At 42.9% G+C, this 14408-nt stretch overlaps 1 protein-coding gene across 2 annotated transcripts in view; it reads left to right on the plus strand.

Annotated features, from left to right (window-relative positions):
- Tm4sf4 (transmembrane 4 L six family member 4) overlaps nucleotides 1-2674 on the plus strand; it is a 29637-nt gene extending 26963 nt beyond the window's left edge. For both annotated transcript variants that reach the window (XM_004834433.3, XM_021252986.2), the window contains exon 5: nucleotides 1470-2674. In XM_004834433.3, the coding sequence (XP_004834490.1) occupies nucleotides 1470-1487 (18 nt within the window). In that variant the 3' untranslated portion in view covers nucleotides 1488-2674. The remainder of the gene's footprint in view (nucleotides 1-1469) is intronic.
- The last annotated feature ends 11734 nt before the right edge of the window (nucleotides 2675-14408 follow it).

A 14408-nucleotide genomic window follows, 5' to 3' on the forward strand; every position in this document is an offset into this window, starting at 1 on the left:
TATCTTAGAAGAATATTTTCCCCAACTTGTAGTTATTTTGAAAATGCTTATGAGTTAGTGTTATTTGAAAAGAGCAGAAAGTAAACATTATATATAACATAAAATTACAAAAATAAGAAAGAACAAAGCACTATGAATAGAAAAAAGAAAAACTAAAGGAAATCCAATCAAAATGTTAAACGATGGTTGTTTCTGTATATGAAGACTCTTATCTTCCCTCTAGACTGTAATATTAAAAAACAATTTAGTGATCATATATTGCTCATAAAATATAAAAATATTTCTCCCAAATCCACAATGAAATGTATATAATACCACTAAATTTCACTGCCTGTAGAATTTTTATTTTATAAATTTTCAACCCTATTTAAAATGTTTTAATCCCCAAACATAATCTAAGGTTGGGGGAGATTACTAGTTAGTAACCACCGAAATTATTTTTATTGAGAATATTGAATGGGCTGGGGATTTAGCTCAGTGGTTCCACCGCCTGCCTTGCAAGTGCAAGGTCCTGAGTTCAATCCCCGGTACCAAAGGAAAAAAAAACCTTAGTGGTTTATAAGTGCCAGTGTGGTGACTCTCGAGTGAGTTTCCTTTTTTCAAGCCCCATATTTGGGGGATCTTAATGACTGAACCATTCTGTAGTTGAAAGACTGCACAGGGGCCCCAGAGAATTGCAGATGGTGAACATTAGCCACCAGAATTCCTTTTCTTCTTCTTCCTGTTCCTCCTCTTCCTGCTCTTCTTCTCTTTCTCCTGCTTTTTCTTCTCCCTCTCCCTCTCCTCCTTTCCCTTCCCCTTCCCTTCCTCCTACTCCTCCTCTTTCCCTTCACCCACCCCAACTTTTTATTTTGAAAACTTCAAATCTACATAAAAATCGAAGGGAAAGTATGTTTCACACCTGAATATTTTCCTAAATTGAAAGGCTCCTGCAAAAACAAATTGGTGGCCTGGTTGGATGGCCAGCCATATGGTCTTGGACAAGTCAGTAGTAAACTGGGTATTAACGTCATCTTCTCCAGTTGCTGAGTGGGGAATAACTGTATTCATTTCAACACTTAGAAGGCTCAGTAAATGCTGCTGATTATTAAAATGAAAATCAGGAAGGCAGCATAGCTTCAATGAGAGGAGCAGTCTCTGGCTTCTGGGTTGGGATACTGGATCCTCTACATACTGTAATTGTTGTGGCTTTCAACACAACGCTTCTGTCTGTGTCTCTAACCAAAATTATGTTTAGTAATAGATAATGCAAAATAAAATGAAGTTCTCATTCCTATAATCTAAAGACTTAAAGACAGATTGAAGCTCTGAAATGAAGTCAGGAAAGTACAGAAAGCATTCAGTAGGTAACCAATAAGGGTCAGGAGTAACCAGCAGCAAGAGGGATAATGAGGAGGGGAGAGAGGGGAGAGAAGGAAGAATTAAAGAAATGTTGTCATCATTCATTCTTTTTTTTTTCTATTCTCTAGAGAGAAGGACCAGTTTAAACCTCTACAGTGAGCTGCTCTAAACCTACAACATGTGGGAAGATGTACTAGATTCAGTTTCCCTGCTTAGAATGCTAATTCTCATCTGTGTCCCCACTGACAAAAATTAGGAGAGCAGAACTGTCCCTTCTCCTTACAGCCAGTTTTTTGAAAGTTAGAAGTTTGTTATTTTCAAATAAAAAGTAGATTAATTTTTTTTTTTGGTACCAGGGATCAAACCTGGGACCTTGCCCTTACGAGGCAGGTGCCAGAACCACTGAGCTAAATCCCTGGTCCCTAGATTAAATTTTTGATTTATAAATTTCTCAAATTAGCCCCTGTTTAGAATTTAAGAACAAGTTCAGAGAGTCAATTTTCCATGATTTTTTTTCCTTAAAAGTCTCAAATACATGAAGTTACGTATCCTGCCGTACTGCTTCTTTGTATAGAAAGATGTTTATACCTTTGGAAGCTTTACTTAAGTCAAAGGAGGAAAATGCATTAAAAATGAGAAACTAATTTTTTCCAGATTTATAGGAGAAGAATGATTAATGTATTATAAATGATTTTTATGTGATGCCTTTTTTGCTAATTTGAGTTACTACTTGTGAGTAGCCTTTTGCTAGGCTTCCCTCATGTATATTAAATTGAAATTTGAATTCAGAGATAATGTGATAAAAATTGTATGTCTTTGAAGGAGGCCAAGGAGCAAAAGATTGAATGAATAATGCCTTGTTATCATTTTACAAATGCTTTCTTTGATCAAACGAAAATGTTTTTAAAAAGTTGATTTGAATAATACTTTTACAGCCTATTTTTCAGGATTAAGACAATAAGTCATATTAATTCTCTGCATTATATTATGGCATTAACTGGTTTTATGTGTCAGAAATTAAAATGAAATCCAACCCATTTGATTGATTTAGATTCAAACCTAAATCCAGCTTCAGGATCCTGGGAAAATAGTTTCCTAAGTCTTGGTTTCCTCATCTGTAAAAGAACTGTTAAAAGACAATCATTCAGGAAATTCTGAAGTTACCCAAGAATGAAACAAAGACTTGCAGTGTGGTGAACTTGACCTAATGAACAATAAGGAGGGTCTTGGAGGGCATCGTGTACCAGGGAGTCTCCCTCCCTCACCTGTCAAGCTGACAGTCTGCGCACTGAAAACGAGGTTACTTGTGGTATCAATAAAGCATTAGCAATCACCTACTGTGTGCTCTCCACTGGCAGGCTAGGTACTAAAGACACAGAGAGCTGCGCGCTATGATTTTATTCTCATTGTAATACTACGATAAGAACTCTGAGATAAGAGATTACATCCAGGACTTGAAACTTAATAGGCAGAAGGAAGACAGACAGGAAGAAAGGCCTTTAAGATCTTGGTGGCGAACTAGAAACACATACACACACACACACAGAGGTTGGCTAGACTCTCCAAAAACTTCCCATGGGAGTAGCCAACTATGTGTTGCTTAGCAAGTGCATGGCCAATTTCACAGCGCTTTGGGCTACAAGTGTAGTTCAAGGCAAGGACAGAGTCCAATGCAACTCTGATTCAACTCTACTCCCAAGTGCCCGACATGGGGCCTGACACATCATAGCCAAAGATCTGTTCTGTGAACACAGGGGCCAGGCTCCTCTCTGACTGAGATGGCGTCCTTGGGTCGAAATAAATCACAGGAAGACTTCAGAGATGAGTAGACAAAACAGGTAGAAAGTTTGCGTTCCTGTGACAAATTAAAGATAGGGCACACAGAGCTGTGAGTGTACACAGGAAAATGGTCTTTGCTACAGCTGCATTTGATTTCTAACTCTGCATGCCATTTCACCCCTCTGTGACTCAGCACAGGGCTGAGGCTGCTTGAATGGGGAAAGAGAGGATGGGAAACATCAGGAAGAAAAAAATAAAATTTAAATTATTATCTCAAAATATTCTGTAGTTACATATACATAACAAGCTGATGAACCTAAGCTATTAGTAGTGATAAAGAGAAAGGTAAGAAATACATTTATCTTTGATACAAACATATCAGGCGCACACACACACACAGTACAGGCAAGACGTTGTAATTAAGGGTTGAACAAAGTAAATATAGATGACATGGCTCTTCCTCCCACGGCTCAAGCCCAGTATCTGCCTAGGAACTGAGGCAGCTCTGCTCAGAGCAGCATAGGGCCCAGAGAATGTCCAGATGACAAGTGGTCACATGGGGCACCCCGAGAAAGATGTCACCGCTCTTCAGTCTACAAAACCCTGGTGGAGGTGGTAGCATGAGCAAAAACTCTGGCTTGTTCTCACAAAACAAAGCAAAATCCAGTTTAGTCATTGAAGCATGGAAAAACTGTTTTGGCACAATCCCTGAGATACAGGAGAAAGCATTCTAGGATACAGAGTAGTCTATGGGGTTAATCATTCAAAAGGTGGGATAGGACACACATACCAAGAAGGAAGCTGGCAGGGACGGAGGGACAGAGGGAGACAGAGAAGGAGGGAGGGAAAACAAAAAGAAACAAAAGAGTAGGTCCAGGACTTAGAACAATTAGTGGGAGAGGACCACTGAGATTGGACCCAAGGAGGGATAATTGCTTATCTGCAAAATTACTTTGTCTTGTATTAGGTGCATTGGTAGACTGATCTTGACTTTAGCCCAATGTATCAGTCAGAGCTCAGGTGTCTACCAATCACAGGCAGCCACAAACACACACATTTGCTACAACGGTTTGGCTTGGAATAGGTTAACTGTTGGAACTAGTGTAGCAGGCTCTGTAAGGCTGTTGTCTCCGTGTCTTGAGCTGGAGATCGAAATCACAGGGTAGGCAGGCAGCAAGGACACTTGGATAAGAGAAAAACAAGATCAAGTTGAACCTGCAAGAGGGGACTGGGGCCTATGGCGACGGCCGGAAACTCTCGGTCTGTGTCACCTCGGACCTTGCTGGTGCAGGTGCCCTGCAGAAGCTGAACCCCGTGTCCTGCAGCTGCAGACACACTGCCTGGCCCCACAGGTGACCGTGGCAGGCCTGGTTGTGGGCCTATGTCACCGGGGTGATGTGTGGTCAGGTGCACTCTGCTTCCCGCTGCCCTTCAGAGAACTGGAGAAGCCGCTGGGTACCCCCAACAAGAGTGGGTGGGGGGGATCTGCAGACCTGCGGTTCAGCAGAGCCACGCTGACACGTTCCAAACCCACCACACCAAATGCAGGGAAGGGAAGGGCCTCTGGTCTCCTTGCATATGGGTGTGTATTGTTCCTTAATCTAGGTCAGGGTTTTCAACCTCTACACCATTGGCAGCCCAGCCCCTTTCTTGCATGACACCCTGTGTGTGTTGGAGTGGCTGTCCTCCTCCAGTCAGATCCCTGAAAGATCCTTCCTTCCCAGTGGATGAGAGCTCCTTAAGCTGCAGAACAGGCTCATCAGTGATTGGACCCCAGACCTAGCACATAGTAGGTGCTCACTAAATGAGACATTATTACCATTATGGTGATGTGAATAAATTGCTCCACTCAAAAGAAAAAGAAAAAGCATACTCTCAAGCATTTGGAATCAAGCAATTACGATAAAAATAACCCCAAACCTTGGTGAGTAATATACATGAATAATTTTGCTCAATCTGCAAAACTGACCAAGGGCTCACAATCTCCCATTCCTTACTCTCTGCTTCCTGGTTGCTATGGTTTAGATCTAGAATGTCCCCCAGAAGGCTCGTGTGTTCTGAGGGGAGGCGTTGGAATGTGATTGGACTCTGGGGCACTAAACTCAGCCCCGGATGAATCCGCGATGAATCAGGACAGGTCAGCAGGACAGGTGGGTCACGGGATGACCTGGCACGCTCTGTGCCCCTGCCCAGGTCTTCCCTCCACCCTCTGCTCCCTGGCTGCCATGGGCAGAGCAGCTGTGCTCCGCCCACGCCTTCTGCTATGCCTTTCCTGCTCTGGCGTCTGCTGACCAGCCAACCATGGACTGAAAACACAAACCGAAATAAACTTCTGTTTCACGTTGTGGGTGTCAGGTATTTTGGCCCAGCAAGAAGGAAAGTGACCAAGACACTAGTCTTGACCTAACCTTAGCCTAGCTTCCTTCCTCCCCCAGTGCCCTGAACTCTGCTTACCTCCAAAACTGAGCAAGCAGCAGCAAGCGCTCGCCTGCTGATCAGAAGAGTCAAGTGACCATAGTGAGACATGTTATGTCAGGCCTGATCATGCTGACCATCCCTCTTGCTTTTCCAACTTCTCATTCTTGCCAAGGTCTGCTTGCTTCTCCTTCTAGAAGAAAAGCCAGCCAGGGATAGTGGTCCATGCCTGTAATCCCAGCATTCTGGGAGGCTGAAGCAGAAGGACTGCAAGTTCAAGCCCAGCCGAGGCACCCTAGTGACATAGGAAGTACCTACCTCAAAATAAAAATAAAAAAGGAGGTAGGGATGTAACTCAATGCAAAGGCCTTGGGTTCAATCCCCAGTACCATTGGAAAAAAAGAAAAGAAAAAGACATGGCTTTTTTTGTTGTTGTTTGTGTTTTCTTTACCTAAGTAACTTTTATGAGCAATACAGGATACAAACATGGATGGTCTGGAAATCCAGACCTGCCACTGTGCCACACACAGCAGTGATTCTTTTTTTTTTATTACCGGGGATTGAACTTGGGTCCTTGCGAGGCAGGCAGTAGAGCCACTGAGCTAAATCCCGGCCCAACACATAGCAGTGGTTCTAAAAGTGTCTAGGACAGGATGCTTTGTAATGCTGATGTCAAGTTCTCATATAGAACTGAAAATTATAAAAATGTTACCTTTTAAAATGTCGTAAGTTATACAGCTCATTAGTTCATGGTCATCTAAATGAGTGAAAACTATCAATGAAAATATAATAAAAATCAGTATTTTTATACATTCAAAGGTGCCACACAGCACCCTCTCCCACCTGACTGCTCACTCCTAGGCTCTTTATTGCCCATACAGTTCTACCGACTGGTTTTATCTGTCTATGTGCAAAAGTCCAGAATGCAGAGCCCAATTTCTAGAGCCCTCAGGGTTGCAAAGAAAAGGCCAGTGCCTCAGCTCTCTTCCCTGCAGGACAGACTTACTCGCTCCTGTCTTACCTGTCCTGTCTTCCCTGCCACCCTGTCCGGATTTGGCATTGCCAAGCACTTACTCTGACATAAATACTGTTATTCACATGCACCAAAAGCATTTAACAGTTACACCTTCCGGCGTAGCTGTGCTGTTATCACCCTTATTTGGAAACTGAGGCATGAAATACTGAGGCACAATTATAGTTGGTGGCAGAGCAGCATTAAACTCAGGACACCTGGCGAAGGTTAAGATTATTCTCAAAATAGCTCAATAACCTGAGCTCAGTGAAAATAGCAGCAAGCACTGGGGATGTTGGGCCACAGGGGAAAGTCCTGGGAGCTGAAGCCAATGCCTTGATGTGGTTACTATTAAATACTCGTTTCTGGCCTTGCGGGCTTCTTTGGGGAGCCAGCATTTTGCTCTCAGCTTGGGGCACTTCTGGGAGCAGTGAAGGAGAACTGGGAACTGACTGTGACATTTAGTGATCAGGGAGCCTTGGGAAAGCCTCTCCAAGCTCTGTCCAGAGGCCTCAGTTTCCTCCTGGTAAAGGAGAGCAGCGAACTAGACTGTTGCCAAGCTCCTCTCTGGTTTGGGGTTGTCAGAAGTACCCTGGTCATTAAAACTCAGGTTTATGTAGCTTAGCTCCTTGGAGAAGCAGGGTTTCCCACCCAGAAGCCACAGCTGGAAGGACCCTCAGACTGGCGAGAGGGTAAATGTGTTGGTCAAAATCCAGTTGAGCAAAACCAGTGTCCATTCTAGGCCCCACCTCCAAAGACATGCATTTAACAGAGAAGCCCAGGCACCAGGGTGCTGCTGCTGTTGTTTTGTTTGGGCTCCCTGGTGCCAACACCTGCACAGCTGACCTTCAGTTCCCCACCCAGCAGTTGCACCAGGAGCATCAGGTGGGTGGTGAGGGTGCATATGTGAGTCAGCTCTGTCACTGTAACAAATACTTGAGACAATCAACTTAGAAAAGGGTTATGTGCCACACAGTTTGGGAAGTTTCAGTTCATGACTGGCCCATTGTTTTGAGTGTCTGGCGAGGCAGCACATTACAGCAAAAGTGCAAGTACACAGTGGAGCAAACCCACTCACTTTATTGCAGATAGCTAAGTTAGTTAGAAATTATTATAAGGCAGTTAGACGAAGCTGCTCCCTCAGCATAGAAAAACAACTGAGGCACATTCTCTGGTTAGCACTATAAAAAGAGAAAAGGTACTACCCCCCAACTATTTGCCCTAGGCATAAATAGCATTACTGATATCCTAAACAGCCATAGATCTCCGCAGCCCATTTCCTTTCCAGAAATTCCTAGTTCATTCTATGTATGCCTGCCACTTGAGACTAGCTTCCCTATTTGATCCCCATTTAATCAATATTAGCTGGGCGACTGTATTTGTAATCTTACTGGTTGATCATACTTTTGTCCCACCTTATGCCCACCTTGTGATTTCCCATTGGATCTTATTATTTGACTGTAGTTTTGTCACAACTTGAACCCACCTCACCTTGTGGCTTTGGGCTATAAAACACCTTTGAAAAGCAGGGTGGGCAGGCAACCCATTTTCCGGTCCCCCTTCTGTCTCCCTTAGACAGAAGCTATCTTTCTCTCAATACATTTTTCCTACTTTTTTTTTTTTTTTGGTACTGGGGATCAAACTCAGGACCTTGCGCTTTCAAGACAGGAGTGGTGCCATTGAGCTAAATCCCTGGCCCAATTTTTCCTACTTTTAACCTCCATTGTTTCTAGAATTCATTCTTCGATTTTAGAGAACATGAACTCGTGTTTCAGATATCTAGCAGGTTGGGAGTTATAATATTTCCCTTGTTTGGATTATCTTTGCTTATTTGGATACCATTTTTTGATTATTTGGTGCCCTATACCAACTTCAAGCCTGGGAAGGGAGAGAGAGGAAGAGGAAGGGGCTGCTGTCCCACAGTCCCCTTTTAGAGCCTGCACCCTCCACTGGGCCCAGCTCCTAAAGTTTCCACTCCTTCCCAGTGGTGCCACACTAGCAAGCAAACCTTTATCATAGGGACCTTTGGGGGACACTCGTCATTCCAGGACTCTGGGAGGCCGAGGCAGGAGGATCACAGGTTTGAGCCCAGCCTGGGCAACTTATTGACCTAGTGAACCCTCTCTCAAAATTGAAAAAAAAGAAAAAAAAAGTAAACGGTTGGAGATGTAGCTCAGTGCAAAAAAAAAAATCCAAACTATAACAGTAAAGATGACAACATTTCCAAGCATCAAATGTGGATATTGGGAGCTGGGAGAAAAACAGGAAGAGGAAAAGTCTTCCCAGTAACATTATTATTATTATTTTTAAGAATAGAAAATATTTATTGGAAGAAAGCTTCTGTCTAAGAGAGACTGAAGGGGGACCGGAAAGTGGTTGCCCGGTCACCCCACTTCTCAAAGATGTTTTATACAGCAAAGCCATGTGGTGAGGTGGGTACAAAGTGGGACAAAACTATAAGACTCAAAGGAAATTTACAAGGTGGGCATGAGGTGGGACAAAACCATGACCAACCAGTAAGATTACAAGTACAGTCACCCAGGTAATACTGATTAAAAGGGGGTCAAATGGGGGAGCAAGTCAAGGAAGCAAGTGTACAAGGATTTTCAGTAAGAATGGGGGTCAGGGATATTTCCTGGAGAGGCTGGGTTAAGACCTTGACCCCCCACCCAGGTGATTGATACCTATTTAGAATATCAATCACTGCTATTCATCCTTCATGGGTGTGGTAGCTTCTCTTCTTTTACAATTTTGGCCTTCAGTGAATGTGCCTTCACTGTCCCCCATATTGGCTCCTTGATTGTCTTCTATGTTGGCTCCTTCTGGGCTGGCCCTGTCTAACTGCCTGCAAGATATCTAATTAACTTACCTATCTGCAATATTCCCACCTCTGAAGAAGCACCCCTAACTGCTGTGAGAGGGCAAAGGGCAAAGAACATTCTGGGTACTTCCAGCTGAAGAGGGTCATAGTTGTGATCAGCAGTTAGAGTTACTCTACAAAGGGTCTATCTAAAGGCCTTTGAGAGGCACCAGGCCTTGTCATCTTGGTAGCTGTATAGCTCTGAGTCTGGAAAAGCCAAAGAAACAGTTAAGAAAAAAAGAGCCAAATTATAAGATCAGCAGGATTGCTATGAATATGGCCAACAAGGGTTTCCATGGGGAGGAACTAGTAATAGCCTCCCACAAAGAGGATAAGAAGGTCCAGGGGACTTCAGAATCCAACATGGAAGTCGTATTGTATAGTTTAGCAGTTATGAGTTGTTTACAAGGTCGACCTGGTGGATCCAGGTAAAAGAAGTCTAGCACATTTGTCATTGGTTCCATTTGTATGACTGCTTGGAGTTTGGCAGCCTCTAGGCAAGAATAAGCAAAACTTTTAAGAAATTAGAGCAGGAAAAATCTAAGCATGAGCACACTAGAATGGTGGGGCAGGTTGGGAAGTCACACTTAGAAATCGAAATAGTGAGGGCGGGGATTCACCTCAGCAGTGCCACCTGCTGCACAAGCACAAGGACACAAGTTCAATCCCTGGTACCGAAAAAAAGAAATTGAAATAGTGATTGTAACCTGCTGGCTTTTATAGATTCTACCATAGTTTTTTTTTTCTAATGATCCATAACTGTGGTCAGCTACTGGTGTAGCTGGAAACTGCCAGAAGGGGTCAGTGACTGGAGCCCCTTTTTATATCTAGCTTTATTACTATGGCATTATTTTATACCTCTCTTGGTTATTCTTTTCTGCTGAGTGTTTAAGACCAACTTAAAGTGAGACCTGTGTCAATCAGCATGAACCTCTTGCTGTCTATCAAGGTCAGTTAAGTCTCTTCAGGCATTACTTTGGAACCATGCATAGAGCCTCTCAGCTCCTCTGTCAGCCCAGTAACATTATTGAAACAGAAATGAAGCCGCTACAGATAACCATGCTGCCCACAAAGCCCAGGGTAGTTGAGGCCCCAAACTTGGAAGAATGAACTGTGCCACTGGAATCACCCCAAAGATTCACTGACTAACACTTAATCAGTATCAGCTATACTCATCCTCTCATCCAAAATGTGGCATGGGAATCTAAAATTTTTATGTCATGAGTGTTTTATAATCAACAAAATACACTAGAAAAGTCATATACCTATGGTATTTATTAGTTAAAAATAAGCAAGCAAACATTCAGACATTAGATCTCCATGATAAAAAAAAAAAAAGAGACTTCCCTTCAGATACGGTGATTCTTGAACTTACCAGAGCCCCCTAATCACCTGGAACCCTGCTAGACAGATGCAGATTCCCAATTCCCATTCAGGAAGTCGGGGAAATTCACACTTCACACTAATAACTTAGGATATTCTAAAGCAGATTATTCTATTCTATTTTTCTATTCTAGAGCCATTCCCTCTGCTATGAACCCTGCTCTGAGATTAACTTTATTTTTTCCTTTGTATTTAATATCTTTATTCACACTCAAAAGTCATAGAGCTCCTCAACAAAGGATGTACAGGTGAATGTTAAAAAAAAAAAAAGAAAAGAAAGAAACAAAAATTTCTGTTACGTGCCTATCCATCCCCCTCTCAGCCTGAGCCTGTGGCTCTCAGAGCTGGGCCTGGCTACTGCGTCCAACAAAGCCACCCCGCTGCCCTCTAACGGCAACTCCGCTCAGCCACTAGGGGGCAGCAAATAACAGGTCAACCGGCAGGCGATTTCTTGGAGTGCGGGATTGGCCATCTTTCTAGAATCCATTTTTTCTCCAATGCTTTCCATCAAGAACAGTTTCCAGAGAACTCATAACCACAAAGCGTGGAAATGAGAGCAAACAAGTCAATCAAAGATAGGAAGGTATCAGTGTGAGGCACTCTTCGTACAGCTACCGGCTAATGGGGGCCAACAGTTAACAAATTACCTCTTAGGTTCCTTGGTTGCTAAGTATGAAAAATGGCCTGGGAAGGAGAGAGGGTAAAGCTCACAAAAAGGAAGGCGGAGGATATTTATTGGCCACCTACAGATTACCGGTGTTTTGCGTAAGTCACTTCTCTTCACCCCACCAGTCTCTCATCATGCCCCCTCTTTTCATTTTTATAAAGACAATTTTACACACAAAGAAACTGAACTTCCAAGACTTTCAGAGACTTGGCCTGGCCCACAATGATAATAACAACTGCATGGCACTGAGCATCTTCACTGGTGGTAGGCATGAAGCCCAGGGCAGCTGTGTGGAGGAGGTGCCCACACATGCCCTTTCTCAGCAGTCCCACACCACCTACAGGCTGGTGCTGTGCCCCCCCTCCACTAGTTGTGCATCCCTCTTCTGATTCTCTGAACCTCTTATTTTACCCTCTGCTAAGCTCACACATTGACTCTCATTCTAGAGTGCAAGTGTTAATAACTATTCTTTTTTTGGTACCGGGGATCAAACTTTGGACCTTGAGCTTGAGAGGCAGGTGGCAGCATCACTGAGCTAAATCTCCGGCCCCAAAAGTTATTCATTTTTGCTAATCCTACAAATTAATTTTCTCTATCTATTGCCCAACTTCTCCATCTATAGATATTTTTATGTAAGCTTTTTCCAAACAGTTCCTAATCTAAAGGGCAGACATGTTGGGTCTTCTGGTTGGGCAGTAAGTAAAATGCTTTGCAATTTGCTTTGCTAAAATTACATCATTTATGGGAATTAGAGTTACTACAAAATCAGTTTCTCAGTCTCCCAGCTGTTGCAGCTCACAGACTCTCAAAAATGCCACATTAAAAGTAGTGTGTGTCCGTGTATGTGACACAAGCCTGTTTATCTCCTCAAAGTAGACAATTGTTCACACACTAGGGGGACAGTGACACAAGAGGATTTTAGTCACCTGAAAGTGAGTGCTTCATAGGTAAGCAGAATCAGGAATGAGACCCAAAAAGGTGAAGTGGATTTCTGGAGGAGACAATTATACCTGTCATTTCTGGTACAGCTGGCCCTGGTCCCTGACTTCCAAGACAGAGGGTTTTTTTTTGGGGGGGGGGTTGTTTGTTTATCTGCTCTTCTTCACAACTCAACCTTTGACAATGCTGAAAAAAAGACTGAATTGGGTAAAAAGACTCAGTGTTGTGACTCAGCTGCCTAAATGACTCTGAAAGCATCATACTATTTCAACGAAAGTACGTGTTCACACCCACATCTGCACACAGGAACTGAAGATGCCTATTCGCTGCAACACAGTAGCTGTCCATATACACAGTTTCCTAACTTTTCTGCCTCTGTGCCCTCGTTTGCCAGGTCCCCATTCCCAGGTCCTCTGCTTGCTCTCCTCATCTTACCTCACCATTCTCATTCTCTCTCTCTCTCTCTCCTGAACTTTATTAGGATCTACTTGGTGCTAACTGCATAATCCATATCAACATCCACGATGGATCAAAAATATGCAAAGAAAAAGAAAATTGTGTCTTTCTTGAACATGCATAGACTTTGATCATTATCTCCTAAACAAGACAGCATCACAGCTATTGGCATGGCACTGATGTTGGTTTAGGTATTATTAGTAATCTAGAGCTGATTTAAAGTACCTGGGAGGATGTAAGGAGGTTGTGTGTGAGCATTGTGACACTTTGTAGAAGGGACTTGAGTATCTGAAAAGTTTGGTATCTGCAAGGGGTCCTGGAACCCACCTTGTGTCTATTGAATGATGTCTGTATGGAAGTCTTTTGAAGGAAGAGTCCATGGTTTCTGTTTTTTCCTGTGCTTTACCATCAAATAGATCTTTGTGTGTGAAGAAGGCCACTAACTTCTCTTCATTTTGGTTTATTTTTACTTTTCAATTTGTTTTAAGTCATTCTACTATTCAATGTCTTCTACTTTTGTGTAGGATAAACTGCAAGTCTGGAGTAGAGCAAACAAGTCCCTTTAAGAGTTACTCTCCATCTATTTTATTTAGATTCATCTCCCACCTCAGTGCTCCACACACTGTTCTTCCAAGGCCAGGGACCTTCTTGTCACTCCTCTTTCAAAATGCTGTGCTTTTGTGTGTGCTGTTTTCATTACCTGAAATGCCTAGGAAACTCCTTGGAGTTCCTGTCTGACATTGCTCAGGCCCTTTTGTCTTTCTCTACCCTGAGCTGCTGCAACTCTGTCCCTGACGGATGGCCCTAAATAAACTGTGATCTTCTCTAAAGAAGGGATTGAGTTTTCTTCCTCCTTGTATATCCTGTGCTTGGCTAGTGCTTCAGATATACCAAGGGCTCTGCCATCTACTTACTTATGATGATCGAAAGGCTGAGTTCAATATATATATATATTTGTGGTTGATATTTTTTGGTTAATATATTGATATATATTAATATATTGATATATTTTGGTTAATATCAATTAGTGAACCTCAGAATACTGAGAAATGTCAAGGAAAGTTCTAAGTGTCCTATTTTCTTCAGTGTTCTCAAGAGAAACCAAATCTGGCTTAAAACCGGGGACCTCAGACCCACCCAGTTTTCTCCATCTCCTGGAAACATAGCTGGCTGTCAGTCTGGTGAGAAGTTATTTGAGGATAAAATGTTAATTCCCCAGCCTAATACTTGTAATTTTTTTTTTTTTTATGAAGCTCTTTATTCAGCCTATTTTTTTTTTTTTTTTTTTGTCTGTGCTAGGGATGGAACCCTGGCCTTGTACATGCTAGGCAAGTAAGTGGTCTATCACTGAGATACATGCCTAGTCCTCTTTAGTGTTCTTACAGAGAGACACACTAGCATTTAAATCCCATGCTTTGCATAATTGCACAACCCATCAACAGGAACCAATGACCAGGCCTGGCTTCATGTATTCTCCCATGAGTCTCACAGGGCTCCCCTGTCAGAAGAACCCCACTCTCGAAGCATTTCCTACCACTGAGTTCATCTGGAGTAGG

This window comes from Heterocephalus glaber, unplaced genomic scaffold (assembly GCF_053883595.1).
Source record: "Heterocephalus glaber isolate CG9 unplaced genomic scaffold, H.glaber_assembly_v1.0 deba00001504, whole genome shotgun sequence".
In the NCBI taxonomy this organism is placed as follows: Eukaryota; Metazoa; Chordata; class Mammalia; order Rodentia; family Bathyergidae; genus Heterocephalus; species Heterocephalus glaber.